This window comes from Myotis myotis, unplaced genomic scaffold, assembly GCF_014108235.1.
Source record: "Myotis myotis isolate mMyoMyo1 unplaced genomic scaffold, mMyoMyo1.p scaffold_m19_p_10, whole genome shotgun sequence".
In the NCBI taxonomy this organism is placed as follows: domain Eukaryota; kingdom Metazoa; phylum Chordata; class Mammalia; order Chiroptera; family Vespertilionidae; genus Myotis; species Myotis myotis.
In genome coordinates, this window is record NW_023416314.1 from 26,031,344 (window position 1) to 26,056,266 (window position 24,923).

General features: G+C 38.0%; 1 protein-coding gene and 1 long non-coding RNA gene across 2 annotated transcripts in view; one reads left to right on the top strand and one right to left on the bottom strand.

The window, feature by feature from the left end:
- Positions 1 to 24,923, bottom strand: part of NAALAD2 (N-acetylated alpha-linked acidic dipeptidase 2) — a 40,118-nt gene that overhangs the window by 8,686 nt on the left and 6,509 nt on the right. Inside the window, exons 4-15 of the mRNA XM_036324718.1 lie at positions 22,566 to 22,667; positions 21,755 to 21,880; positions 19,040 to 19,226; positions 13,884 to 13,977; positions 12,568 to 12,666; positions 8,370 to 8,455; positions 7,972 to 8,091; positions 7,795 to 7,877; positions 5,595 to 5,658; positions 4,629 to 4,696; positions 2,273 to 2,364; positions 1,042 to 1,132 (exon numbers count right to left, since the gene is read on the bottom strand). Of these exons, the coding sequence (XP_036180611.1) occupies positions 1,042 to 1,132; positions 2,273 to 2,364; positions 4,629 to 4,696; positions 5,595 to 5,658; positions 7,795 to 7,877; positions 7,972 to 8,091; positions 8,370 to 8,455; positions 12,568 to 12,666; positions 13,884 to 13,977; positions 19,040 to 19,226; positions 21,755 to 21,880; positions 22,566 to 22,667 (1,212 nt within the window). The remainder of the gene's footprint in view (positions 1 to 1,041; positions 1,133 to 2,272; positions 2,365 to 4,628; positions 4,697 to 5,594; positions 5,659 to 7,794; positions 7,878 to 7,971; positions 8,092 to 8,369; positions 8,456 to 12,567; positions 12,667 to 13,883; positions 13,978 to 19,039; positions 19,227 to 21,754; positions 21,881 to 22,565; positions 22,668 to 24,923) is intronic.
- LOC118664533 lies at positions 457 to 6,586 on the top strand. Its single transcript, XR_004970352.1, has 2 exons — positions 457 to 2,176; positions 2,295 to 6,586. It is a non-coding gene; the product is annotated as an uncharacterized LOC118664533 (long non-coding RNA).

The window sequence follows — 24,923 nt, forward strand, 5'->3', positions numbered from 1 at the left end:
GCAATGAAAGAGGTAAAGTATTAATGAGTATCACTATGCAAATGTATGCCTTTGAGTTATTCTACTTCATTCTTAGTTGTATTCTATATAAGCAAGATGTTATATTGCAAATATGATTTGAAAATTATTAAAATCTGACAAATCTACTCGGCTCCTGCCAATTTGCAAAGCTATACATTGCTTTTCTTCACTCTAAGATTCAGTGTGCTTTATGATAATTTATAACATAGGCAAGCAAACATGTTTTATATTGGCATATCTAAGTATTTGCATATCATCAATGTGTTTGAATGGCGATCATGCAAACCAGTATCAAGTTAAAAATTAAAAGAAACGCCGAAACCGGTTTGGCTCAGTGGGTAGAGCGTCAGTCTGCGGACTGAAAGGTCCCAGGTTCGATTCCGGTCAAGGGCATGTACCTGGGTTGCAGGCACATCCCCAGTGGGAGATGTGCAGGAGGCAGCTGATCGGTGTTTCTCTCTCATCGATGTTTCTAACTTTCTATCTCTCTCCCTTCCTCTCTGTGAAAAAAATCAATAAAATATATTTTTTTAAAAAATTAAAAGAAACCTGTTTTGTTGGCTATTCAAGAGCTTGGACGCAAATGAAAGGCAGTATGGGAATGTGAAGAGAGGCTTGTAACAAAGAATCTTAGCTGCATTCTCTGTAACAGAAATGTTCTCCACCAGCACATTTTCTCCAGGAAAAGCACATCAAAACTTACCAGACTAGGAGCGTGAGATTTTCCAACAATGCCTGTGTCAGCAAAAGTATGTGAACTACTACTTAACACTGATCACTAGCTAAGTCCCTGACATTATTCGGTCAACTACTATAGCACTGAATAACTGGCAATGAAAATCACAAAACAACCCAAATTACTATCTAATCCATTTGCAAAGGGGCATGCAGTCTGTCTATCCCTGAAATTCTTTACAGGCCACATGTCCACCCGGTGCCTGTACCAAACAGTGAAATGACAGAATTCTTAACAAGAAGGATGTGGATGAGATACTATGTATCCAAAATAAAATGGCTTACCCTATTCTTAGTGTAACGGGCTCTGCCTGACGCAATGCCAAGTCTCTGAAAATAAGCTTCAAAATCGCTTCCAGATCCCAGCTTGTTGATTCTAGATGTAGAATATAAATACATACACATACAGAGAGAGAATGCATAAATAATATGAAGTTAAATAGATGGGGCAGTGAATCCCATCCCAAAAATAGAAGGAATTTAATGGCACATTTATAGGATTTAGGAAAAGGTATATCACCCGAAGACACTTTGGTACTATCTGCTGGATATTGGTGTGATAAACATAAAGCCCACAACCAGGGCTTAGCAATGCCACCAAAGACGGCAGTCTAGTGACTGCTGTCTTCCATATTTTCTGCATTTATGGTATTTGTTTAGAGGGGAAAACAAGATATGGTTCCTGCCCTCAGAATTATGGACTAATCAGAAAATGGCAATGAGGAAGTCTAATTACAGTATATTTCTTTGTATATAATTAAGAAACCACTCTGCATATACATATGTATTACATGTAATAATGTAATCACATGGAAAACTAGTCATAATAGAACAGGATATAAAATTACATATGCATGAAGAACCTAACTATATACTCCTAAATCTAAACTTTTTTTTCTATTTAAGTATGTGAAACATTTATAATGGAAACACATTTAAACTTTCACAGATGTATTTGGAATATGGAATGAAGCCATAAACCACATCATCTGCTGCTTTTAGAAATAGCATTGAAGTAGAAAATATAAAATGAATTCAGGAAAACTGCTGTATGACTGAGATGAACTAAGAAATACATTAATACTTAAAGTCTAAGTTGGTTAACAGGTCTGACTAACAATTTGGTAGTTACTGATAATGCCCATTAATAAATTTAGAAACTAATAATCCATCATTTGTTTTTTAACTTCATCTTTATCATTTGAAGTTACATTGTTAAGTATTCAATACATGTCTAAATGAAATTTTGTATAAGAATGCAAAATAATGCTTAATAATGGAGCAAACTAATCTTGACTAAAATCTTGTGAAACTAGATTGCTGCTCTACTGTGGGTTAAAAGATTTGGCTGTTCCGGCTGATCAGCACATCAAAGGCTGCACAGAGGAATCCTGTAGGATTGTCTTGACTCAGATTGTTGGTGAGGCACCTGCGCATTGCATGCCTGGGGAAAACAAGGGGCAAGGGGAATTCATAATCTATCCTGTGGTAGAAAATATATAAACAAGTAACTTACCTAGGAAGGTTTGTATTTTCAGAGGAAGGATCCTTTTCCAACCAGCTTTCATAAAGAGATTTACCCTGAAAACCATCATCGGGGCTGGAGATCTGGAAAGAAATACTGGGAATTAGAAGCAGAAGCAACTAAATTTATGTCAACATAAAACCACATGTTATCATCAACTTCTAACTATATGTATGCTGATGTAGAAAAATATGCTTTTGGAAATAGGAAAAATATTCAGCCCAAATTCTTGTTTATAATGCCTGCCTATTGGTAATTTTGCCTAATAACTAGAATAAAGTTTCCTGCTTATTTTAGTAAATTTTTACATAGAGGTTCGTATTTTTAATAAATGTCATTTGGCAATTTAAATTCCTTTTAGTAGGAAGTACTGGGGGAGGGAATTGATATAATATTTACTTTAGGGTAAATTGTTTTTGGGAAGAATTGCAAAGAGTCCTCGGGCAACAGATCTAGGTTATGAAGCTGAGCTTGAAACTCACTATAAACCTTAGTTTTGTCACCAACCCTGGTGGTGGGTGAAGAGGAATGTTATTTTAGAAAGTCTGATTATATTTTAGTAAAGCTGGGATTTGATATGTCTACATAACCTCAGATTTCTATTTGGGAATATTAACAGCCTCTTGTGTATACATAAACATTTTTATTACCCTCATTAAAAGAATACTTACAAACTTATACTTTGCTTTTCTTTGCTCTCAGAAAAAGCAGGGGCATGTGTTGGAAAAATGTGTTTGTGGAGTTAACATTTAACCATCTCTATTTTAGATCCATATTATCTATCACACGTTTTGGTTGAAGTTTGTTCATTTATAACTGCTTTGTTCAAAAATGGACCCAAGGCAGACCCTACTTATCAGCTAAGATACCTTTGGTGTCTTGCTTTAAACCCTAATGTTCTTACCTGTGGAAATGGGGAGAATGGTGCCCATCTCAACTTAATCATCTCTGCCGTCTTCTCTGGCCTTTATACAGAGTTGGTTATTCCCTCATCACCACATAGGAGGCCTTCAGCATACAGTTGAGTTACTGCACAGAGGCATCCCTTCCCTGCTAGCGTGCTACAGGGAAGTTCTGCTCATTTCCAGAAAACTGCCTGGGATCTACTCAGCTCTTGCCAATTTGCAATAGCTGAGGTCCTGCTCCAGTTCCTACAATCTGCTTGGGTCAATTTCCCTGCAAAATTCTCTATTGTCTGGAATCAAGTCATCTCTGTCTCACACTAACCAGAACCCTGTTCGTTGGGCAGCCTGGATCAGATTTTTCTCTCTCGGCTATATGCACTGTCATAGTTGCTGACCCTCCTCCATTGCATGGACACATTGTCCCATTTCTTCTATCAGACGGAGGCTCTTAAGCTCAGCCCTCCCAGCCCGGCCAGTGTAGCTCAGTGGTTAAGCATCAACCTATGAACCAGGAGATCATGGTTCTGTTCCTGGTCAAGGCCCAGGTTGTGGGCTCGATCCCCAATAAGGGGCATGCAGGAACATGTTCTCCCCCTCCCTCTCCAAAATCAAAAAATATATATATTTTAAAATGGGTTGGGGGGAAGCTCAGCCTCCCCACCACCTTACCTTATAACACACATTAGAGGTTGATAAGCTTGTAATCTTCTGCTTACAGGAGAATAAAAGAGTCCTTTTTCAACTGAGTTTTGGTAGATTTGTCATGCTCCATTTCTCACCATCTTCCCACAACGTACTTTGTGCTTAGGTCATACTGAGCTACCTCCGGGTCAGGAAGTATGTTCTTTCATCCACATCTTTTGAGAGATCTGTGTCCTCTGCTTACGCCTTCTCCCTCACCTTCACATCCTTCTGTTCTACAGCCTAAGCATTAATTATTCTGTAAACATCCCCTGATGCTTCCCAACTTCCCCAGCTACCCTGGGACTTTAGGTTCTCTTCTGTAACTGTTCTTCATTGTATAGAGTATCCAATATTCCAGGGAACTGTAATTCCTCATTTATGGGTCTGTATCTTCTCTAGATTACAAAGTATTTGGATTCAGTGACCTTGTCATTTTATTGTTGCTGCTATAATTTATTTTATGGGACCTGGTAACTAGTAACCACTCAATAAATATTTGTTGAATGAATGAGCAGTCAAGGCAATCTCTGAACCAAGGCTTTTCCATTCCAGCTCAGCGGACACAATACAAACTTATTAGAACAGAGACGCTAGCAATGCTGTCATAATTGTAATGTCACATAGTGTATTAAAGATCTTTGTTCTGACTTATTTACACAAATCAGCTATGTCTGTCACCAGTTTAAAAATAAGTATAGCTAGTTAAAAAAAACTTATTCGCTGTCATCAGAAAACATAAGACAGATGTACTTGTATACCTCCTTTGTCAGTTTATACACCAATTGGTAAAGAAGGGGTGTACAGTCAACTCTGAGAGTATAATTGCCTGAAAAATAAAGCAGAATATTTTAATACTTTCCAATGAAATTCCAATTTATATTTAATTTTAACTTTATTTTCTAATTATAACTATATAACAAATTTCAGTGGGATCACTCCCTGGGAATTCAAAATAGGGTGGAGCCCTGGCCAGATGGTTGATTAGAGCATTGTCCTGATATGCCAAGGTTGTGGGTTCAATCCCCAGGCAGGGCACAAAAATCAACCAATGAATTAATAAATAAGTGGAACAACAAATTGATCTCTCTCTCATGCTCCCCTTCTTTCTAAAAACCAATAAAAAAAATTTAGGCTGGAAATAGTTCTTCAGGAGCAAGAGAGACTGCAGTGCACTCTTCACAGAAGGTGTAAGTGGACTTTGGTGGCTAGGACAGCAGCTCCCATGTCATAAGGGTCATTAATGCAGTGTCTCTTAGAGGGTGTTTAGTGGGAAAAATATATATATAATGGTAAGGCTACAGCATTCATTCAATTAGTATATAGCAAGACATTAGACAACAGCATGTCTAGAGAGAGTGGAAGAGAGGGATAGAGACAGAGAAACTCGATGTGAGAAGGGCACATTGATTGGGTTGCCTCCCACATGCACCCCGACCAGAGCTGGGGTAGAACCTGTACCAATGTACATGCCCTTGACCAGAGTCAAACCCTCGGCCTTTCAGTCTGTGGGCCAACGCTCTAGCCACTGAGCCAAACCAGCTAGGACCAGAAAGTATTTCTGTGTGAAATATTCTGTAGACCACCTCTTCTGAAATATTTTAGCCAAATTCTTTTAATACCTCTATAGGAAGGACGTAGTTAATACTGGAGTTTTAAACAGGAATCCAAATGGTAAATATTCTAAAGAAATTAGGCTTGATAGCTTAGTTATACATTAAATGTACCTTCAATCGATGAATCTGAGTTGACATAAGCGATGCTTCTCTCCTGGAGTGTTTTTGCATTCTCCTAAAATTGAAGCAAAGTTGTTAATTCATAGTATTACAATTGTGGGAATGGAGACAAAATAAACGAGTATAAAAGTAATCTGCAAGTACATTATGAATCAAATACCTATGCCTTCAACCATAATTTCTAAAAAATGCTGATAGCTGATAACTGGTTGGTTGACAACAACATAAATGAAATTAAAACAAGTAAGAAAAAGATTATGCTGCTGTAGATATTTATTTACAACAATAGAGGCAGCCCCAGAGAAAAAGTACTTTCAAAGTGTGGTTCTTTGATTCCCTAAACCAGACAGAACATGAAGGGGCGAGGCTCCCAGATTCTGGGCCCCACCCCAGACCTAAGAATTGCTGAAAGCAAGGCCTGGAAATCTGTATTTTCCAAAAGGTGCCCTGGCAATCCTTACATGCACTGAAGTTTGAGATCCACTAATAATGAATACCCACATAAATATATCATTTTAAGTGAAAAATAAGGAAGTACAAAAAAATTGAAAAATAGAAAATTTCATTGATTTTTAAAGATAATTAGAAAATATGAACAAAAAAAAAGAGAAAGAGGAAGGCAGAACAAAACTAGAGGGAGAAAAGGAAGGACCTTTAGGACAAACACAAGACTGTTTCTGACTTTCTCCCTCTCCACAACCCCCCAAGAAAGATTATGTAGAGAAGATGAATGTCACACACACGGGAATATGCGAGAGCACCCTTTACTTCTCTCTCACTGCCTTACTTATAAGAACTTACTGTAATAAAAACATTTAAAGCTGTGAGAGGTTAGGGCCCAGTGAGGACTGCCACTCTCTGCACTGCCCACACAGGCCACACGATAGTTACCTCTGCTGTGGGCAAGTATAGGGTTGGAGTTTCCATTATAACAGTTACATTAGAAATAAGGAAGATTTTTTAATTAATTAAATAAAGTATGCTGTTGAATATGATGAAAAATATGGTAGGAAACTAGAAACTGTTGAAATTATCTTTTCACCAAGTATTTAAATTAATGCAAAGCATAGTATTTTATATCTTAGATTTCTTTGATCTTTATTTTAAGCTGCTAACATTATAGAGACATGTATTTATGTATACACATATTCACATGAAATTACATATTTCTAAATGTAAACGACCTTAATAAAATTTGATTAATCTAAATAGTCAACTTTCAAAAAGCATGTTTATAAAAGCAATGTAATAATAAAACTTTGTGATATAAAAATGAGTCAAAAGGATAAGGGATAGACCGGTAACTGTGTGTGTGACTTTACCCCCATACTGATTTGATTCATATTATTTTAAAGTAAAGTTAAGAGAAAGTGAGTCAGGACGAAAGCATTTTAAGAACTAGAGCCAATGTCAAGAATTGTTTGACATGTTTCAAACAACCCTATGAAATCTGGACTTATAAAAATACCTGGACTTATAAAAGATACACAGAGGAAAGTAGAGGGAGAGTAAGTGCTTATATAGTGCACATGCCTTCATAAGAATTGTGAGCTTACCTTGTACATTTAAGAACTTAGTTACTTGACAGAGAGGCTAAGGGGAAAAGATGAAAGAAGGCGGCCTAGGAGAGACACTAAAGGATAAAGCATTAAGAGCCCATCACAAATGGAAATCATATCCGAAGAAAAAATAAATCTCAGAAATTCTAAAGTAAGGCAGTTAACTGAAGTAATGCTATGTACAAAATTACCACATAGTCAGCAATCTGGCACTTCTGTGAATAGTAAAATATACATATGGTTGCAATTTTATATGGAGTCTATACATGTGAAATTATAATCAAAGTCAAGACATCTTAATAGAAACTCTTGTTTTCTTAGAAGAATTCCAAGGAAACATCAAACACTTGAAAAGTTACTCTAGAGATCTGTACGAGTTTTTAGATAAGTCAATTCACTTGTCAGAAATAGCTCACTAGTTTTGACTTTTTTCTGAACTTAAGAGATTTTAAGAGGTTATTCTGTCTTGCCAAACTGATGTGAAAGTAAAAACAAACTCTAGTTCTTAAGTTCTCTTGAGACTTTCGACTTTCTCCAGATTAAAACCATATTAGGCAGTGGAATCTATTTGTGGACATCCGGAGGCACAGATACTTGTTCCCGGTTGACCAAGAAAATAAGAACTTGTTTACCTCAGCCCATTCTGTGGATCCCAGAAGTCCAAATTCTTCTGCGTCCCAGCTGGCGAAAATGATAGTTCTCCGAGGTCTCCATCCTGTAATCGTTAACACACACGGTTAGGCACACCTGCCTAGAATGAAGGAGAGCGGTGTGTCACCTTGTGTCCTCACCCACCGAACATCACTTACCTCTACTCATCAGTTTCCCAAAACTCTGAGCAATTTCTTGTAAAGCAGCAGTGCCAGTGGTTGGGTCGATACCTCCAAACACCCAGGAATCCCGATGACCTCCCAGAATAACATACCTGTCTGGAAAAGAATGTGTTCAAAAGAACTACAACTTCGAATGCATTATAAATAGTTGTAATTGACATGTTTTTTAAATTAAATTTCCTCTTGCTTGAGTTTCCTCCATAGGAAAACATTCACGCTAAAAGGGAGAGTCTTATTTTAGATTAGTACAAATATTTTTTCAAATGTAGTTGTTTTATATCAGCCAAAGAAAACATCAGATGTTGAGTAAAATGATCTTCTCTCTCTTTTAATGTTTGTAAAAACAAAGTGCTTTTAAAAATTCTCAGACTCACCGGGTTCCACAGATCCTCTGATAGTTCCGATTACGTTGTAAATCCTTGTAATTTTATTGTTATTATGAACATGCATTTTAACCTTCCTAGAATTTCAAAAGGAATAAATTACTTCACATAGAGCATTATCTCTAAAAGCTTTCTTTCAACATTTAATTATGAAACATATCAGAAGTACAGAAAACTCTATAATTATAATAGTTCAATAAATTGCCATACAGCCACCACCTAAATTAAATAATGGTTATTATTGCTGAACTATTTGCAAGTTGCAGACATCATGACATTTTACTCCTAACTACTTAAGCATGCACCTTACAGTAAGATTTTAAAAACTCAATATTTTATATTCTTCCTCCCTATAACTGTATTGACATTTAATTAAAATTCAAAGTAGTCTATTATTCAAAATGTTTGGGGTATTCATTCTAAAATGTTAAGTATAGGCTACTTAATCACAAACAGAAGGAATACAGCCATTATGTATTTAAGGACAAGTAAGTCTTACATGTGTCTTTGTATTTACATTAATTTCTGCTCTTTAATAGTTTTCTTCAAGATTATTGAAGTAGTGTATCAGTTACAGAGCTGGCTCGGTGCTGCCAGTAAGAAGCATGACAAACTCTATGATTAAATGGAAATTGGGGAAGTGCCTATTAATATGTACAAGACAACCATACAATGAAACTCCCACCCAGGCCATCACTGTTGATTCTGATTTGGGGAAATCTTTTAAATATTTATTCATGAATTATAATCAACTTAATTAGAATTCAAGGGAAAATACAAGCAATCAAAGACAAGGGAAAATACATTCACATTTCATGAATCAAAAACGACATGGGAAAATGCTGAGCCTTTTTCACAAGGGAACAAAATTTACCTATAGAGGGGTGCGGGGTAGGGGGAGTGGGGATCCCAGCAGTTTCTAATTTGTGGTTCATTTTTTAATGGAAGAACTAACAAGCTGTCAAAACCTATAAATTGTTAAGTGCAGATTCAGTTTTTTTCCCCTTCAAAAGTATATTGCGCTTCTGACTGCATATTTAACTTATGTGCAATAGTCAACTAAAATGCTTTTGGGGAAAATTAATCAACGGTTGATGTTTTCTTTTGTGTGTTTTTGTCTTTTTCATTTTAAGTCATCAAGTAAAAGATTTATTTTTGCTGCTGATAAAAATGAATAGCACAGCCCTAGCTGCTTTGGCTCAGTGGATAGAGCATTGGCCTGCTGACTGAAGGGTCCCAGGTTTGATTCCCATCAAGTGCACATGCCCTGGTTGTGGGCTCCATCCCCAGTAGGGGGCGTGCAGGAGGCAGCCAATCAATGATTCTTATCATGTTTCTATTTCTCCCCCTCTGAAATCAATAAAATAGAGATATTTTTAAAATAGCGGGGGGAAAAAGCAGAAACATGTTTCAACGTGTTTCTAAACATATGAGCCTAAAATCTATTAGTTAGAAACCCAAATTCATTGATATTATGTCACTAAATGAATTTAAAGAAAGTCAACAGTGAGGAATGAGAAAAAAATCTGTTATTTTTAATTAGAAAATTTTATTTTAATGAACATGAACAGAGGCTATCTGCTCAGATTCTCAAAAGAGCTCATCCACATCTTTAATTTTTATGTCTTTCTAATGTTTAGTACCACTGAATCCAAATGCCTAAATATCCACATGCTTTTCCTGTTATCACTTCAAACTCATCACGTTCTAAGTCAACTGAACTCTAGAATGTAGGCTCCATAGAGCAGGAATTTTTGCCTGTTTTATTTACTGCTGAATTCCCAGTACCCAGAATGGTGCATGGGGTATAGAAAATGCTCAGTAAATATTTGTGAAATTTGCGGCCGGCATGGTTCCCTGGCTGAGCACCAACCTATAAACCAGGAGGTCATGGTTTGATTCCTGGTCAGGGAATATGCCTGGGTTGCTGCTTGGACCCTAGTGGGGGCCGTGCAGGAGGCAGCCAATCAGTGATACTCTCTCATCATTGATGTTTCTATCTATCCCTCTTCCTCTTTGAAATCAATAAAAAAAATATTTAAAAAAATACTTTTTTTTTTAATAAATACACTCCTGTAAGGAAAAATTAAGACCTTAGTTCATCCATCAGAGTTACCCCTGACTATTATTGTCCTTAGACAATTTTACAGCTCTGTAGAGACAGAAATTAACTTACAGAAACATGACTGTAATGCAGATAATCCACATCCACTGAAATGCACAATCTCCCTAGTGAACTTTAACTGACTTCCCTTCCCCACTGTGAACGAAATCTGTTTTTCTGCTGTTACGTACACTCCTTTCAGCATCCTGATGAGCTGATGTTTGGGTATGAACTTTGAATTCTCCTTTGAATCAGTTTTAACTCCTTTCAAGTTCCCTTATTCACTAAATTCAATTTTGGACACATGTTCATTTCATATTTGTGTAAGAATTGTGGTTTTACTTTTTCAAAAAAAAATCATTTTATCATTTTGGATCCCAATGTGATGCACAATGAATTCACCTGGAAGACCAGGTATGGGCAGCTTCAACCCAGACATGTCTTTGGCTCTCCAAAGTAAATCCAAGTAGCAATAGAGTTCTAATTTCGCTGACAGACCATACCTATACATTTTTTTCTACTGATTGTGTTTTGTTTGTTTCTAGTTTGTTTATGGCACATAAATTATTCCCCAGTGGCAGCTGTGGCTAGGAATTTGATTTCATGTCCTGTCATTTGGTAATCTCTGTAAATGGATTATTAGATAATCAAGATCTCTTTGGGGTGAGATCTGACAGCAAATGTGTTTTTTAGTAATTTTCTTTGTGTTTTTTGTCCATTTTGAGCTCAAATCAATTAAAACTTCTGTGCCCATGTTGAAGGAGGTCAGCCTTTTGACATGTTGACCAGAGAATTTTTATGTTTTTGAGTTTTCCCTTGAACTGTGACTAAAAATAGAACTAAAGCAACATCTTTTCTGCTTTCTCTGTGGCTGTTTCTGTTTGTAAATTAAAAAGGCCTTTATCTTTCATTGTGTATGTTCTCTTACATCTGGAGGACATTAATAAATTAATAATAAAATCTTTTTTAATTTTTACATATCAAAGGAACTCTGTTCAGATTGAGTTATAGAGATAAATAAGCACTTATGTAAAAAATTCTAAACTGTCTATAAAATAAAAAAATTTGAACTTCTAATATTTTGAAAGTTCTGAAATAAAAATAATTAGCCCTGGCCTGGTAGCTCACTTGGTTAGAGCGTTGTCCCAATACGCCAAGGTTACGGGGTCAATCCCCAGTCAATGCACATAAGAGAAGCAACCAATTAAGCATAAATAAATGGAACAACAAATTGATGTTTCTTTTCCCCCCTCCCTTCTTTAAAATCAATAACAAATAAATAAGAAATTACAGAAACTAAAAAACTCTAAACTGTAAAAATTACATTTACACTGTTAATGTAAATTCTTAGCAAACAAGACTGATTAATGATCTTGGTTTAATGAAAACAGCTTTATCTTCCCTAATTTATCACTTGTGACGTGGCCTTTTCTCTCTGCATTTCAGGCAAATCAGACTCCTTCACATCTGACCGTGCCATGCTGTTCCACTACTCTGTTCAAGCTGATCTCTCTCACAGGCAGTTCCTGCCTGTCTCGATTCAGTAGAAAATAAACTCTTTCTGTAAAATTAAGCTCAGTGAACACGTCCTCTTATCACTCCTCTGTACAATAGTGCTGTAACGTGTTAATAATAATTAAAATAAGTGTATTGAGCTCCACAATAATTATGTGCTTGCCCATTTGATTCACTTAGCTCACCCAGTAAGTGATCAGTAATAGTGCCTCCTTTCGCTTTCACTCCTCTCCCTTAAGTCAGCCTCGTGTTTCATACGTGTAACATTTTAAAAGTGATAGGGAAACTGTTTTAAAACTTTAAGTGAAAAGGAAAGTTAAAATAGTGAACCTATAACTCAAAAGTCTCAATTTTTGAGACTTTATGAAATAAATTTCTTCCACTACTGGAAGAAATTTGATACATGATTCTGTACGTATTTCTTAAGTGATATAAAATGATCAGTTATTCATTATTTAAAAAAATGAGGAAAAGAAGATAAGCAAAATATACCTGGTAGAACAGTTATCTTGACATTTTCCCGTTAAACACAGAATGCTTTTCCAGGGTACTAAAATACAGTGAAATTACCTGAAAGAATCGCGCCCTGTGAAGCCTGGCCCGACATTGTAATCCACATTAAGACTTCCTTTCCAGCTGTCATCTGGTGAAGCGGTTCCCCCCATATGGCTGCCAGGAGAAAATGAAACACAGAAAAAGGCTGAGCATCACCATTTCTGAGAAAAAAATCATGAAGTGTGATAACGAGATACTCACTCATACACTTAACAGATACTTATTGAGCATTTACTAAGTGCCAGGTACTGTCCAAATCCCCTTCCCTTGTGAGCTGACATTCTAAGGAGAGTCATAACCGAGACACATAAGCAAAACATTTCATGTGTTAGTGATAAGAGCTAAGGAAAAATATATAGAGAAAAAGGAAAGCTGTGGCCTCCTTTTGACTATATTTATGTAGGGCTGCATTAGGTCCAAGAAATCCTAAAAATATGAAATACATGACTGTGCTAAGAAGAAATTAATTTATAGAGAGGCCACTCATGTAGTAGGTATTCATAAAGCAATTATTAAATGTTATTGATACAGGCTTTTAAAAATATATAAGGCGATTTGAAAAGGAAAGGAACATCAATTATAGAATACATATAATAACAGCAAACATTAATATAATGTTTACCATATTTTAGATACTTTACATACATGATCTTTTCTACTTCTTATAATAATCCTATCAGGGAGTAACTACTTCTGTCCTCATTGTACAGATAAAGGAACTGAATCGAGAAAGATTGAGTAAATGGTCTAAGTTCACATATCCAAGTGGTGGGCAATATATTTTTAAAATGCAGGTCAAGTACAAATATCAAATGAATATTTAAGAAAATCCAACTGCTTCAAAAATCTCAAATAAGTATTTTTATCTTTGGGCACAGTTTTGCTTTTGAGACTATTTGTAGCAAAAGAGTAATGTTTTCTTAAGCACTAAACCAGGGGTGGGCAAACTTTTTGACCCGAGGGCCACAATGGGTTCTTAAACTGGACCGGAGGGCCGGAACAAAAGCATGGATGGAGTGTTTGTGTGAACTAATATAAAGTCAAAGTAAACATCATTACATAAAAGGGTATGGTCTTTCTTTTTTTTTTTTTTTTTAAGTTTTATTCATTTCAAACGGGCTGGATCTGGCCCGCAGGCCGTAGTTTGCCCACGGCTTCACTAAACTGACCGCATTTATGGGGGTAGGGGAAAAGGTACGCTTTCTTATTCTACTTCAGAAGCCATTTTGATCTGATACTTTTAACATAATTAGGTTACATTGATTTTAGAATATCAAATGAACACATTAGTACAAACTATCTTTTTCTCATATCCAACAAGAAAACTGTACCGTAATAATATTTCTGCATCATTATATCCAATGGGATGTACAGGGATTTTGGGTATTCCCACTCCTTCTTCAACATCCAATCTAAAGGTGTACTCTGCAAAAATAAATTGCATAAAATGAAAACAATTGAAGAATCTGAGCCAGGAGTATAAAAATATTTTTTGTTACTATTGCAGATTTGCTATACATTTGACATTATATTCAAACCAGGCCCGGTGCACAAAAATTCGTGCACTTGGAGGGTCCCTCAGCCTGGCCTGCACCCTCTCGCAGTCCGGCACTCCTCAGGGGATGTCCACCTTCTGGCTTAGGCCTGCTCTCCCAGGGAACGGGTCTAACCTGTTAGATATCCTTAGCGCTGCCGCAGAGGCCGGAGAGGCTCCTGCCACTGCCACTGCGCTGGCCAGCCGTGAGCCGGCTTCTGGCTGAGTGGAGCTCCCCCTGAGGAAGCGCACTGACCACTAGGGGGCAGCTCCTGCACTGAGCGTTTGCCCCCTGGTGTGTGCATCATAGCAACCCTCTGCTATTAGGGTCAATTTGCAGTATTACCCTTTTATTATATAGGATTAAAGTTCTGCCCAAATCAATGATTGTTTTAACTAATATGATCTATTTAATTCAACAGTAAGAAATTAAACCATTTACATTCTAATTTAAAAATCAACTATAGGTATTGCAGATTCCCAAACTTGTTTTGATATTTCACACAATTCTCCTGAATTTTACAAGCATACTTTATTTTCTCAAGGATATCCTGAATCCTTGGAGAAGCTTCAGTTAACCAGATATCTAGAAAATGTGTCCGTATTCTGAAACTAGAAATAACTATAAAAATTTTAAAGGGAATTCAAGAGATCTTGGGAATAAGTGGTAAACATCTCATTCAAACATATTCTCATTAAAGAAAGGTTGAAACATATTATCAGGCTTAAAAACCTCCTTGGGACTTTGACTGTCCACCAAAATAGAATTTTATAACACTGAAACACCTATTTTAAAAAAAGGTTTCAAACAAATGACATCAGATTCTACCTTAAGAAACTAGAAAGCAAAGATAAATTAAAAATCAGCAATAGGACAGAAATATCAGTGCACAAATATAAGAAATAAGAAACAGAAAAATGATAGAGGTTATCAATAAAACTCAAAGATAGTCCTTTGAGAAGATTAATAAAACTGATAAATCTTTAGCAAGATGGATCAGGAAAAAAAGAAAAGTACTTAATTCCTTGCTCATATCAGGAATAAAGAGAATATCACTCTAGTACCTGCAAACAAAAAAATAATATTATGAACAACTCTATGCCCATAAATTCAATAACTTAGATGAAATGGACAAAAAATCCTTGAAGACACAAAACTATCAAAGCTCACTCAAGAATAAATAGATAACCTAAATAGCCATATATATATATTAAAGACATTGAATTTGTAGTTAAAAGCATTTCTACAAACAAAACTTCAGGCCTGGTGGGTCTACTGGGAATTCTACCAAACATTCATAGACAAAATCAATTCCATTCTTATAAACTCTTGCATTTAAAAAAAGAATATGAGATAGTCACCAACTCATTCCATGAAGACAACATTAGTGACAACAAAATGAGGACCGAGATATTACAAGAAAACGAAGCTATAAGCTGATATCCCTCCTTGAGGACTACAGATTAATATTTTAACAAAATATCAGCACAAATCCAGGAATATACCAATATATAAAAGGATAATGCAATATGACCAACAAGGATGGAAAGGTTGGTTTAACATTAAAAAAAACAAACAATCAATTTAACTTAAAGATAAATAACTTATTTTTATTTCAATAGATGGAGTAAAAGCATTTGACAAAATCCAGCGTACACTTCTAAATACATGTGTTAAGATAAAAACTTCCCACATTACTACAGAAGTAAACTTCCTTAATCTGACCAAAACAATCTGTAAAAAACATACAGCCCAAATGGTTTGGCTCAGTGGATAGAGCGTAGGCCTTCAGACTAAAGGATTCCTGGTTCGATTCCCGTCAAGGGCATATGCCAGGTTGCGGCTCGACCCCTCGCCCCCAGCAGGGGGCATGCAGGAGGCAGCCAATCAATGATTCTCTCATCATTGATATTTCTATTTCTCTCCCTCTCTGAAATCAATGAAAAAAATATATTACAAACAAACAAACATCCAGGATGGTATCACACTTAACAGAGAAAGGCTTCTTCTTAAGGCAGGAACAAGGCAAGGGTATCTGTTGTAATAAAATTTTTCAATTAAGTACTAGAGGTACTAGCCAGTGTAATCTATACTAATAAAAGCGTAATATGCTCACTAGACCAGATGGCCTGACGGCTGAACAACCTTCTGGACGACCTCCTGGACAAAGCTGGGGCTGCAAGGGCTGAGCCCCTTGCACGAATTTTGTGTATCAGGCCTCTAGTAAGGCAATAAAAGGAAATAAAAGACATCCAGATTGGAAACAAAATGTTTTTATTTGCAAGTGACATGATTATCTATGTCAAAACTCTGATGGAATCTACAAAAACTCTATTAGTGAGTTTAACATGTTTGCAGGATACAAGGTCAATGTATTTCTTCTAAAAATACAATAGTATTTCTATGTACCAGCAATACAGCTGGAAACTGAAATTTAAAATGTAATTTAAAGATAACAAAACTATAAAATGCTTATGGGTAAATGTGCAAATAAACATATATATGATGTACTAGTAAAGTGAAACTTTAAACATGCTGACAGAAATGAAAGAACACCTAAATAAATGGAGAACTGTACCATGTCCAGGGATCTGAAGATTCAAATTTTAAAAAAATATCAATTCTCCTCAAACTGATCTATAGATTTAATTCGATGTCTTTCAACCTCCCAGGAGGCATTTTTGTGAAAACTGGTAAACTGGTTATAAAAGTCAAATGGAACTGACCTGGAATAGTCACAAAAACTCTGAAAAATAAATGCAACTTGGAGAACTCACATTTCTATCGATATATATAAACAGGTAATATGCAAATTAGCCAGGTGTCATGACTGGCTCGAGGAGGCTGCATCATGAATGTTCAGGAGGAACTGCGCACGCAGATGGGTGGGAGGGGACTGCATGCTGCCCCCAGTCCCAGTGGACACACACACACCAGGGGTGGCGACATGCTCCGAGCAGCTGCGTGGCGTGGCTTGGAGCATGCCCACGGTGGGTGGTGGCAGTGGCCGGAGTGAAGCAACCCAAGTCCCGGATGCCTGGTAGCAGCTGGAACGTAGCAGCCCAGGTCCTGGGTGCCGGAGGGAAACCGGTGCTGGCAGCCAGGGGAAGGAGGGCCTATTCTTGCATTGGGCCTCTAGTTAGAATATAATGTTAAAAGATTGATGATACTACGTGTTGGTACGGAAGTGGCAACTGGAGCACTCATACACTGCTGCTGGAATATAACACGGTGCAACCACTTTGGAAAACAATTTAAAAGTTTCTTTAAATGCTAAATACACCTCTATCACATTACCCAGCCACTCCATTCCTATGTATTTACTCAAGAGAAATGAAAGCATGCATACAAAGAGGCTGTATACAACTCTTTAGAGCAGCTTTATGTATTACTAGAGGCCTGGTGCACGAAATTCATGCATGGGTGCCGTCCTTAGGCCTGGCTGGCTATCAAAGTGTGAGCATCTGGCATGGAAGGGCAGATCCCAGCTGACCTCTGGGCCCCGGGCAGCACCTGGGCCCGTGCGCCCTCCTCCGCCTAAGTCACAGTGCCCGAGTCCCCACGTGGAGATGTGAGCGTGACTGGACGTCATGGGCCAGGGTGCAGCGTGGGCCTCTGGGCTGCCCAGTGGTGCTGCATGGAAGCTGGGCAGGCAGCGTGCTCTCTCCCAGCCGGCCTCGCAGACGGGCTCCTGTGCAAACCCATGGGGAGCCCGCCCGCCCCCTGCGGTCCCAGCGGCTGCGGCCCGGCTCACCGGAAGAGGCCGCGTGGGTGCAGGGTGGGCTCCTCGTGGGCACCTGGCACCTGTGCGCAAGGGCTTCCCTGGCGCACAAGCCCTGGTGTCCCAGGGGAGGGTAGCAGGGGGAGTGGGAGCAAGCTTGGCGGACACCCCGCATTCTCACCGCACCTCTGTCCCTGTCACCCCCACCCCCAGGTAGCTGGTGAGAGGTTGCAGCATGTTGCAGACGCCTGCCATGTTCCTCACCGCCCCCTGGTGGTCAGCACACATCATAGCAAGCGGCCGAACTCCCAGTCGTGGGGACAATTTGCATATTAGGCTTTTCTTATATAGGATAGCCCCAAACTGCAAACAATCCAAATTTTAATCAACAAGTAAACGAATAAACAAACTAGTACATCTATTTAATGGAATACTATTCAGCAAAAATGGAATGAATTATTGACACATATCAACAACATGGACCTCAAAATAAGTATGCTGACAGGAATCAGATCAGTGGTTGTGTAGGGGTTAGCAGGGAGAGGGCAGGAAGAGTTGAGAATGAGCCATTACAAAGAGATGAGAGGAGTCTGGCCGGTGTTGCTCAGTGGTTAAGCGTTGAACTATGAACCAGGAGGTCAGGGCACATGCCCAAGTTTTGGGCTCGATTCCCCACTGTGGGACGTACAGGAGGCAGCAATCAATGATTCTATCTCTCTCTCCCTCTCCCTTCCTCTCTGAAATCAATGAAAATATATTTATAAAAAAAGAGATGCGAGGAAACTTTTGGGTTATAAATACATTCATTAATTTGATTGTGGAGATGGTTACATAGATGTCAAAACTTTTGACACTTTACCTATTAAATACCACAAAAAAGTCTCATTGGTATTTTTAAAAATAGAAATGTATGATCTAGAGAAGCAAAACATCACTAGGCAATTCTGAAACCCTACATCCTAGTTTGGATTTGAGGATCTGTGTTTCTGAACCTCCTCTCTACTAAAAGTAGGGAGAGAACTGAACTGACCTTCCTTTCTCCATGTCCACACCTCATGAACATTTAAAACTAAAATAATACAAGGGAAATGTCTGAATTCCTAGCAAGAGCAATCCGAATTATTATTACACACAGCTTGAATGTTGTTCTGTAGATGCCTGCTTCTATGCCTTCTAAGGGCAAGTACTATTTTTGCAGCAACGGGTAGACCATGATAGGCTTACCCCTTACCTTTAGCTGGGTAGCCTGGAGTGAGCGGGTCACCAGCGCCATTCAAGTTTAACACGTTCCCTCTCTGGGCTGCAGTTCCAGGAAGGTTCCATCCTTCGGGATACGGCCGTACCTCAGGGGCAGAGTAGTCGGCTGGATCTGAGTACAAGATGATGCCTATGGCTCCTGCCGACATGGCATTGTTAACCTGCAGGGGCAACGTACAGTCCATGACGCAGAAACGGCAAATGACTGGCTTATTCACCTAAGCGGAAATCACCTTAATAATGCAAGCAAATTCAGACACTGCTTTTCATCATGCTGTTACTCATTTAGTTCTCTTTGCCTTGAATATCATGTCTCGGTAGACCTAGCAACTCTCATTTATTCTACACAACTCCAAATCAGTTATCACTTCTGGGAAACATTCCTTCTGTTCCTAAAACTGAAAAATTAATGTTTCCTGCCCTGGCTGGGTAGCTCAGTTGGTTAAAGCATTGGCCCAACATGCCAAGGACTTGGTTTTGATCCCCAGTCAGGGCACATACAACAAGAAAGAACCAATAGATGCATAAATAAGTGGGACAACTAATCTCTCTCCTCTCTCTCTCTCTTTCTCTCTCTCTCTCTCTCTCTCTCTCTCTCTCTCTCTCTCTCTCTCTCTCTCTCTCTCTCTCCCCCATCTATCTCAATCTTTCAATCTTTCCCTCTTCCTCTCTAAAAATAAATGAATAAATAAAGAAAGAAAGAAAGAAAGAAAAAGTTAAAATTAATGCCTCCCCTCTTCATACTTCTATATTTTGTACATATTTCTATTTTAGGATGGATGAAAGTATTTTAAGATCTTTTAAATATCTTTTCTCCCCTGGGTTAGCATTCTAAGAGGTTAGTGTTGTTATTAGCATTTCCATTCTATATATAAGAGAATACTGGCACAGAGGGTGTTTTTAAGAACTATCTACCCTCCCAAATCTGGCACATCATAGAATAACCACTCCCAATATGCGTGGAACTAAACTAATTTAAAATTATATGCAGAATAGTCAAATTGTTTAAAAACTGGCCACAGTGTTTCTGTAAATGTTTTCCTAATTATCCAAACTGACCACGAATAAGAGAATATACCCTATAAGATACTAAATTATTCTTTACCAGAAGTGTTGTAGCAAAAGATAGATAACCATCAGTTTTGATCAACTAAAACGTTCAGAAAGCACTCATATATAATGTTAGAGAGAGCACAGTCTGTTACAACTTTTCTGAAGGGTAATCTGATAGTGCATATCAAACTTTTTAAACAATGTACCGTATGAATCAGCCATTCAACTTCTAGGAATCAATACTAAAAAAATGTCTTCATACACATGTTCAAATACATGGTCACAATGGAATTATTTGTTATACTAACAAATTTAAGACGCCAAGCATCTGTCAACAGAGAAATAGTTAAATAAGTTGCTATCAATTCTGTGAAATATTATGTAGTCATCTAAAATAATGAGAAATTCGCTTGATAAACAGTTACATAGAAATTACTAAGTATAAGTCACTATCTGAAGTGCTTTCCTACGCCAAGTCATTTAATACGAACGAGGATTCTAGGAGTCTGGTACTATTGTTAGCGTTTCCATTTCAGACATGAGGAAACACTGGAACAGAAAGGTTAAGCAACCTGCTCACAGTAAAAGGCTTAGGGAATAGAAGTCCAGACTAAAGCAGAACCCAGGCTATATGGATGTAGAGTCCCATACACTTACCGTGGAAGAATACCCACAAGTTATTGCTGAGGGAAAAAATAAAGTTATACAATGTATAGTGTCTGATGCCCTCTTTGTTAAAAAAGTTACATATGTAAAAATCATTATAGAGACATGTATTTATATTCATATTTCACAGAATTAGGTCTGGAAAGAACTGTTAAAATTATGGCTGGGCAATGAAGTTGGGTAATGCAGGAGCGCTTTTTGGGCTTTTTTGTTGTTGTTTTTCTTAATCCTCACCCAAGGATATTTTTTTCCATTAATTTTCAGACAGAGTGGAAAGGAGGGGGGTGGGGAGAGAGAAACATTGATGTGACAGAGACACATAGATTGGTTGCCTCCTTCATGCGCCTCAACCAGGGATGGAGAACAGACCCTCAAGGGAGGTACCTGCCCTTGACTAGGAATTGAACCCGAGACCCTTCAGTCTGCCAGCCGATGCTCTAAACACTCAGCCAAACTGACCAGGGCAAGCTTTCTTTAAAAAATCATATAAATGCCCTTCAATTAAATAAAAGAGCAAATACTGCATGGCCAGTGGGGCTCAGTAGTTGTGCATCGACCCAGGCACCAAGAGGTCTCCAGTTCAATTCCCAGTCTGGGCACATGCCCAAGCTGCAGGCTCAAGTCCCAGTAGGGGGCATGCAGGAGGCAGCCAATCAATGTTGATGCATTGATATTTCTCTCTCTTCCTCTCTAAAAGCAATAAACACATTTTTTAAAAAGAGAGGGGAAAAGCAAATATTGCTTTGGTAATAAAATTATTAAAAATAATTTCCCTTTCTAGATATATGAGATAACATAAAAACAGGGTTTTCTGTGCAACCATGGAAATAGCTATATATATATCCATATATATGTACATAAATATATTTATAAAGCAATTTTGGAAACAATATAAGATGTTCATTTACATCTACAGAATATATCTTATCTTCTTCACTCTAGGACTCTAGGAAAACAAACAACACAGTACTTTATTTCCTCTGAAGATCTTCCCATATCTGGCAATAACAATCTTTCCCGTGCAGTTGATGCCCATTTCTCTTTCTAGTTTGAAAAAATCTTCAGTACGAGCGTAGTTTACATATACAAGATCTCCCTGCAGGAGAAACAAAAAAGAAAAACAATACATACCACTGCTATAATTAAAGAGAAAACCGAAGAATAAGTTTGCTCCACAGCACTGCATCATCAAATGCTGTCTTTCCTGCTTGGGCTCAATAGATAGGTCCATGCTAATTCTATAGAAGTAGAAAATATTTCAGTATGCTCAAAAGTGTTTAGAAAGTGACAATGCGTAAAACATTTTAAACCATGTATCCTACTTTGAAGAAACTACCAGCGTACACTGAGTCGTGGGAAGTAGGATTAAACAAAAGCCATTTTAAAATCCCAGCTATGTTTCATTTCCAACTATGGAGTTCATCTTAAAATGTCTATAGTCTGATCTATAAAATCACATCTATAATTCTGTAACAATGTCAGGCTATGAACAAAGAAAAAAACTTGTAAAAACATCTATTGCTCTTACTGAATTAAAGGCATGTTCAGCATTTCTTTATTTCAAAAAAGTGGCATTTGGTCCATCAGGGTCTCATTATTGTGTTATTTATTTTCTTTCTTTTTCTGTTGTTCTTTTTTTTTTAGGCAGTGTGTGAATAGCACTGAACCTCAAGGATCAGCATGCATGGTCCTCCTAATCTCTTCGGTTTAGTCCTCCACATAGGTTTTGTATAACAAAAGAAGTTTTAAAGAGTTGAATAAGAAAATGTCTTTTATTTTACCTCTGGCGTGCCTTGGGCTGAGAAAGCATTATATGGCGGTACAATATCTGTAACATTCTCATATCCATCTGGTGGCTGCTCAAGGTACGATGTTTTAAAAATCTAGCAAGCAATGAAACACATGACATTAGAAAGAAACTTTCTAGATTGTTATTAAGGAATAATGCATCTTGCCCCAAGTATACACTTAAGATTAAGCATCCTGAAACTAGGTTCTGTAATCAAATAGATAAATTCCACTGGCAACAAGGAGAAAGAGCCTTATCATCGTTATTGTCTTCAAAATCATGGAAACTTCTATACATGCATGCAATTTGGGGTAACTAAAAGTTCCCACGTGATGTATAAAAACAGGCTTCGAAGGTGGCACTCTCAAGATTCTCCTATTCCTTTCAGCTTGTCTCTCATCTGTATTTAAATAATATTTCCCTGTGTTTTGTCTGCAGTACAGTGCTAGCCTCATTTCATACTCCCTTCCTGGGAGGTTTCATGGACTTAAAATTTTACCCATACCTGATATGCTTATAATTTCCGGCCTTCCAGACATGTATTTAAGGGCCTGATGGGCATTTCAGCATGGATGTCCAAACTCAACTTCCTTAACTTTGCATTTATCTTCTCTCATCACAGGTCTACTTCTGCATTCCCTACTGCTATTATCAGCATCACTAGCTACCCACAGGAATCAAACTGAACCCTGTCCTCCCCTCCTTCCTCCAATCACTAGTCAAGTCCTGCCAATACTGCTTCCTAACTATTTCTCAAATCTATCCCTCTTCCTCATTCCTGCTAACATCCTAATTCAGGACTTCATCATCTTTTACCTGCACTGTTGTCTTAGACTCTAACCCTAACTCCTTGCCTGGTCTAGGTCTAACCTGCAGACTGCCCAAACTATCTAAGTGCCTCTCTAACCACACCTTTCCATTTTGCTAGGACTTGTCAATGGTTTCACTGACTGAGGTGGAGTACCTCGCTCCTTAGGACAGTGTATAAGCCCTTCCATGACCTGCTCCCAAAACATACCGTTGACCCTTGAACAACACAAGTTTGAACTGCAAGGGACCACTTATAAGCAGAAAATTTTCAATAAATATGTACAATACGGTAAAGGTAATTTCTCTTATGATTTTAATAACTTTTTTCTAGCTTACTTTATTGTAAGAATCCTATATAATAAAAGGGTAATGTGCAAATTGACCCTAACAGGAGAATGACTGGTTGCTATGATGCACACTGACCACCAGAGGGCAGACGCTCAATGCAGGAGCTGCCTCCTGGTTGTCACTGCGCTTCCACAGGGGGAGCGCAGCTCAGCCAGAAGCTGGCTGATGGCTGGCCAGCGCAGCAGCAGTGATGGGAGCCTCTCCTGCCTCCTCTGCAGCACTAAGGAGGAGGGCTCCTGGGCTGCCAGGGGATGTCTGAGTGCCAGCTTAGGCACGCTCCCTCAGGGAGCAGGTGGACATCCTCCAAGGGGTCCCCAACTGTGAGAGGGCGCAGGCCAGGTTGAGGGGGCCCCCCCTGAGTGCACGAATTTTCATGCACTGGCCTCTAGTATAGTATATAATACATATAACATACAAAATAAGCATTAATTGACTGCTTATGTTGCCAGTAGGCTTCCTGTCAACAGGAGGCTATTTGTAAAGTTTTAGGGAGTCCAAAGTTATTCATGGATTGTAGGTTGGCACTCCGCACCCCATGTTGTTCAAGAATCAACTGTATACTGATTTCTCTCTTACTGTGGCTCGCTTTATTTCTTTTCATGGCTCACTTTATATTTTACACTCTTGAAATACAGAAAATCTTTAAATTCCCCAATAATATGAAATTAGTACATCTCTAGTTTTGCCAATATTTTCTTTTCTGCTTAGAATTCTCTTATCTTGCTTTATTATATGATTAATTAAACCTTAGAACCCTAACTGATTTGGCTCAGTGGATAGAGCATCAGCTTGCAGACTCAAGGGTCCCAGGTTTGATTCCGGTCAAGGACATGTACCTTGGTTGTGGGTACATACCCAGTAGCAGGTGTGCAAGAGGCAGCTGATTGATGTTTCTAACCCTCTATCCCTCTCCCTTCCTCTCTGTAAAAAAATCAATAAAATGTATTTTAAAAAAACCCTAAGAATCTTCATGTCTTACACATCAACTCTTTTGGGAAGCCTTCTATGACTTACAAGGAGGTATGAACAAAAAAGGGGGTTCTATGGAAAGTAACCTTACAAGATGATCTGATCATAAATTCCTAACTGGGCAGGTCATGATGGTAGTCACACCCTAAACATATAACATTTGTTGATTTCTTTTAAAAAGTTTATTGTCACACATTTGTAATACCTTAACCAATAAAGAAAT